The sequence below is a fragment of the Convolutriloba macropyga genome, chromosome 4 (genome assembly GCF_964194025.1).
Source record: "Convolutriloba macropyga chromosome 4, txConMacr16.3, whole genome shotgun sequence".
Classification (NCBI taxonomy): domain Eukaryota; kingdom Metazoa; phylum Xenacoelomorpha; order Acoela; family Convolutidae; genus Convolutriloba; species Convolutriloba macropyga.
In genome coordinates, this window is record NC_134471.1 from 48,097,365 (window position 1) to 48,103,566 (window position 6,202).

General features: G+C 37.0%; 1 protein-coding gene across 1 annotated transcript in view; it reads left to right on the plus strand.

Moving 5' to 3' along the window:
* The window catches only part of LOC142338465 (DDB1- and CUL4-associated factor 5-like), a 51,281-nt gene extending 50,554 nt beyond the window's left edge, over window positions 1-727 (plus strand). Inside the window, exon 11 of the mRNA XM_075388233.1 lies at window positions 152-727. Within this exon, the coding sequence (XP_075244348.1) occupies window positions 152-437 (286 nt within the window). The 3' untranslated portion in view covers window positions 438-727. The remainder of the gene's footprint in view (window positions 1-151) is intronic.
* Window positions 728-6,202: the final 5,475 nt, after the last annotated feature.

Consider the following 6,202-nt stretch of genomic DNA (forward strand, 5'->3'; position numbering starts at 1 on the left):
GTAACTCTTTATCATGTGCAATTTAATTATGTTAAAAATACCTTTTACTTTTTGTGCCAAATCATTGATGTATGAAAAAAAAACAAATAATAAAAAACTGTTATTGTCGCAACTGTTATAGCAATTGACTAATTGTTCTGACTTGCTTTAGAAAGAACAGTGCTGCGGATAGTGACGACAGTCCGAACACTATCCAACCGAAATCGAACAAATCAAAGCATTCCACGGAGGATGATAACGGTGTTAATGGAAACGCAACAAAGGAAAGCTCGAGCAATCTAGATGATACTGTATCAGTCTCTGAGACTGATGACGAAGGATCACATCACAATTCATCCGCTGTACGATTGAAAAACGCCGATCGCGGTCGACGTAACAGAAAACGGAAGAGTAGTCAAATGACATCTGAATGTGGAAAGGAATCTAAAGATGGGTGAGGCTTTGGAGATGGATAGATGAGAGTTTATCAAAGAGAATTCCGGGCTGTTTATAGCGACGCATACGATCTAGAACCCTCTGCAGATATGTACGCTGTTAGTTTGCCAGGGATCTCAGAGAAGTTATGTCTCAGTGGAAAGAGTTGTTACTATATAGAGCTCAGTAATTTGAAAATTACAGACAGGAGCCCAAAAAACAATGAAACTACAAGTTCTAAGATGATTTATTGTACCGTATGCTTTGAGTTAACCCAGAGTTAAAATCAAAATTAAAGTTATGCTGATCTGAAGTTAGTGCGCTAGAATTCCGTTGAAAGAAAAACCAAATGCAAATGACACATAAAATAAGATTGTATGGACACTCGTGTATTTGTTTGTTCAAAGTAAATTGGAATAGGGATGTGAAGCTTTTAAGTGCAAGAAAGAACTAGAGCAGGGGTCATAAGAGGGTGGCCGTTGTATTGGCCGACTGAGCGTTTAGCCGTATGCAAATATATGGAACAGTTTTTTTTACTCAATTATAGCGTAGCAAAGGTCTATCCGTGGCTGCGCCCACAAATCCACCCTCCACCCCGCCGGGAGGAGGTGCGGCCACGGATAGGCCGAGTGGAGCGCCACCCGACGCATCAAATATAATGGTCCACCGAACTACTAATTTATCGGCAACGGAGGTTTTTTTTTGACAAATAATGATAAAACTGTATTTTAAATTTCTCATTTTTTTCGGCTAAACGACCTGTCGGCTAATTTTCCTAGCTTCTCATGAGAGTAACCCTATTTCGATAATGTACAAACATTTGCAGTAATGGTGTGCCTTGGTAAGCTTGCACTTTGCAAAAAGCTGGCCTGAATCCGCAGTGGTCCATTTTCTCTGTACTTGCTCGTACTTAGATGCCCTAACATGATTTGAAAGCTGATCTGGGAACAATTTTGGCTAGCTAGTGATGTGTAATTGCTCTCAAATGAAGTTTGAAGAGACAATTGTGTGTATATTTTATTCAAGGAAAGTTTGGATCTTTTCCGTTTGTGCCCCCCCCCCCCCCCCCCCAGTTCGTTTTGCTCCACCCAATAACAGAGCACGTGTCATTACATGCTAAATCTTTGTAACAATATTGCACATGCTTCTGGGGGGTGCAATAAATATGCACCCACTAAGCGGGGGGGGGGGGGCACAAACGGAAAAGATCCCAAAGTTTTACCGTTCTTGTCTTTTCGGGTGACTTTACCTCCTTGACTTTGATTTTTGCGTAATCTGCATATTGTGCTCTCATTCACAACTTCAAAAAGGTGAACTCAATTGTTGGTAGTTTACTACTACAGATCAACTGTGCATTGCGCCAAAAACTGCTGCAGTTGCAGTTTCTGTCTTAATTTTAGTTTCAAATAATGACGTCTTTTGAAGCCCCTCAGTGAACTTGTCACCCCTGATGTTTACGCACCACCTTCCGCGGCAGTTGGTTTATGTTCATCTATAGTGGTTCTGGAAACTAATGAGACTAAATCGCCTTTTGTTTGCGCCGACAGATCATAGCAAATTGAAGTGTAGAATAAAAATTAATATTTTTTTTGTTTTTCTGGAAAAGTGTGTGGAACCCATATCTTATTTTTGTACTTCGCTACTGATCTAAATTGCCATTTCTGGAAAAGTGTGTGGAACCCATATCTTATTTTTGAACTTCGCTACTGATCTAAATTGCCATTTCTGGAAAAGTGTGTGGAACCCATATCTTATTTTTGAACATCGCTACTGATCTAAATTGCCATTTCTGGAAAAGTGTGTGGAACCCATATCTTATTTTTGAATTTCGCTACTGATCTAAATTGCCATTTCTGGAAAAGTGTGTGGAACCCATATCTTATTTTTGAACTTCGCTACTGATCTAACTTGCCATTTCTGGAAAAGTGTGTGGAACCCATATCTTATTTTTGAACTTCGCTACTGATCTAAATAGCCATTTCTGGAAAAGTGTGTGGAACCCATACCTTATTTTTGAACTTCGCTACTGATCTAAATTGCCATTTCTGGAAAAGTGTGTGGAACCCTTATCTTATTTTTGAACTTCGCTACTGATCTAAATTGCTAAATTATTAATTGCTCTCAAACGAAGTTTAGCAATTATTTTAGTCCTGTCGGTCTTTTTTTTATGCGATTTTTCGCTTGACCAATTTTTCGTCTGACGCTTTTGACTTTTCGTCCTCAAAAACGGGATAAACAGGTAGCGCCCAGCGGGCATTATGTGCTCTTAGAGCTTTTCAGGTCTGTTTCAGCTCAAACTGTCTTGGAGACTTATACTTATACTTATGGTGTGAGGGGCGGTTCTTAGAGGTTGACACCCCCCCCCTTTGTTGACCCCCCACCCCCACTATTGGCTCCACCCCCCCCACCGCGCTTTTGCCCCCCCCCACCCAGTGCTTCCCCCATCAGCCCCCGGTTCACCCCCCCCCCCCCCCCGTGGCTAGCTACTGACCAAGCCAACCGCTCGCCGGTCGTTTGAGAGCAATTCGCCCGACGTTAGTCGGTTATGTTTCATAATTGTAAGGAGCTGAACTCCATTGACGGCCGTTCACGTTTGAAAGGCTAATGAAAAGTGTGAGCATTAGTTTCATTCGTTTTGAAATTAAATTGTGATTTTCATCTGTAATAATGTCTAATGACACCATTGTTCCGACCCTCTTTTGTGGAGGAACTATATATTCAACTAGTTTTTTTTGTGCAGTCAATTTTTGCCGACCGATGTATTCATCTTTCAGAAATGTGAGTGGTATCATCAGAAAGCTTATCAAGCGTATAAATTCAAATTAAAAAGCTTTGAATTTTTTTTTCGCGGAGTAGATTGAAAGTTTTGCGAACGTTAGCCTAACTTTCGTTGTTCGGTTCTTTTTTTCCCATTTTTTGCTGAAACTTTGATCAAGTGTTGCTAAAATACGATCAAATTGGTAACGATAATCTGATTGATTTTACATTTAAAGATTGAGGAGAGTTGAGGAATTATTTGGCAATGTTTGTAGCTAAATTTATAAACATGGAGCATTTTTTCTTTTTTAAAAATAAAAATTGGCATCAAATATGCCATTTGGCCCACTTTGTCTTGTCTGACCTGTGGCACAGATCTGAAAAGGGCTGTTGTAATCTTTTACTCAGATATGGCTAATTTTACCTCAAGTCCCTATGATGGTTTTCTGGAGATTACATTCTTGCGGTCGTTCGCAAAGTTTAACCTATATTTATAAAAAAACATGCATCGTTCAATTTTGATTTGTTAAGGTTTTCGTTTGCCAAAAAACTTACGCAACGATATAGAGTAATTGCGCTTTTTAACAGCCACGCAGAGATAGCACTGTCAGTTTTGGTCTCATCGTTGATCTTTCCAGTGAAAATGTATTCGGATTTTATTATGATTCTGTCTCTTTTATTAATTATGTTTTGCATTTTTTTCATCCCAGTTGCGAGAATGTTTTTTTTTCATCTAAGCTTTTAATTGATAATGTCTTTTTTTGTTCCGGTAAGGTCCAATGAACCAATATTGTGTGTTGTGAGTAAAGTAAAGCTCATGAGCTTTACTCATAAAACTCAATGTTGGTTTGTTGGACCTTATGGGAACATAAAAAGACCTCATATCAATTAAACGTCTGAATGAAAAAAGATTTTCTTGCAACAGGGATGAAAAAAATGCAAAACATAGTGCAAAACGACAGAATTTATGGCTCCGACAAATTGTTTTCTTAAATTTTTAATGAATTCTTGAGATTTGTCAGCATTTGATGTTCTTTTTGTGGTCCTATGACTGATTCTAAGTGACGAAATATGTAATTCTGTATCTTAAAGGCCATTGAAGAAACTATCTAATGCTTTTAGTTGATACATAATGGTGTTTTGGTAACATAACTCGCCAAGAATCAAAGATCAATTATTTTTGATGCTTTTTTGATCAAATTAGCTAATTCGGCAACATTTGGAACATTTTTAATGGAGGCAACAAGAGAAAGACCAGTTTTTGGCGTAGTTGTTAATGTTTTTAGTTCAAAAACTTTTTGGAATGTCATGGGGTGCTGTATAAATTTTTTCGAATTATTTTTGCCTTTTTTTATGTTAGTTGCAGACCAGAATAAATTCAACTCGAACCTAAATTTTTTTCATTTCAAGTTTACGTGCAAGGAGAGGAAAGTGAATAAAAATATAAAATGGTTTCGGCTAAAATCAGATGATTTTTTGGCTTACACGCCAATTGCATAAAATTGTTTGTGAAATTTTGAGTTCTACTTGTTTTCAGTTTTAAGGTGTATTCTTTTGCCTAAGTCACATTGACGACATATACAATTGGCTTCCTATGCAGGAACATGTCAAACTGTTCATCATTTTTTAGTTGAAAGCATACGGTTGTTTTGTCTTGCGCTTTTAAAATCGTTTTTCAAAAAAATCATGGTATTTTGAGATTTGTCAATTTCAATTTTATTTTTGCCCGTTTTTAGCATAGTCTCAGTAAAGAGACAGGTCGCCTTCTTCGTCAAGATATTTTTAATGTTTTTTTGATTGCTTTTGGAATATTCAATTTATGGGCTTTTGGCGTTGATACTACGAATTTTCCAATTTTAAATAATCAAGTTTTTAAATAATATTCCAATTTTTGAGATTCTCTTTTTGTTTCTTGCCCGATCATCACATTAATAACTATCGGCGTGAGAATAAGGTGCAATTGATTACTCTCTTTTTCAATGAAAAAAAATGTTTTGATAGGTTTCCACACTGTTTCGTCTCAAAATTGCAATGACTTTCTGATTTTTGCCTGTAGTTGGTTTTTTGTTTGCTCTTGACATTCTGGATAATGACAGGTCTCCATGATCTTTTATGAAAGTATAAATGAATCCATTGAATGATTCCAGCTGATAGCTAATTTGTTTTCAAAAAGTATAATTTTATTTTTTTAGTCTGCCCTGCTATTTGCTGATAAAATGCAATTTATTTGGTTTGTTTTACTTTTTATTTGATGCTATTTTCACTCTTTCATTAAGTGTTTTAAGAAATAATAGATAGGCGTTTTTATATTTCGTTTGTGTTTTCTCTTACTCTCCTTTATATCAGGTATCATCGGCCCTCTGATGAGTTTTTGTTTCATTTGAGTGATTTGAGCTTAAAGCGATTTTTTATTTGATGCACAATTATTTTTGATCATTAAGTGATTTTATGAAAGTTTTCTATCTCTTCCTCATTTGGTGGATAGTTAAGTCAAAAATGTGGCTGAGTGGGGTCGGAACATTTTGTGCGAACGCACATTACCGAGACTCCTTGTTTTGTAGATTGTAATATGCTTCCATAACTTGAAACACTAAGATGTTCGGTAAAAATGTTGCAGATTATACCCACCCATCCACTATCTGAGGTGCATTTGAAAATCTCCAACAAACCTCCGTCTCCCAAATAAAAGCAAGCGTATTGCGCTATTGATCTTCGTTGAAATAGAATAGAGCACGGCTTGTATTTAAACAATAACTAGCGTTCAAGAGAGAAGAAGGTTTCAGACTTTCACATCCGGACCAGAGAAAGGATGCTTGAAGTTTTATTTTACCGGTGCTAACAGGCTCAGAAAGACAGGAGCCACGCCTGTTGTACGAGAGCAATGCTTATGGCGTTAACCAGTTATGTTAATTTCCTCAAAATTGATAGATTATTTGTGTGGTATCTAATTCTGCTTGCAATATAATTTTAAAATGTTGCTGAATCCTAAAGCCAGTGCAACGTAAAATCATAAATTGTAAAAGAACTGCTC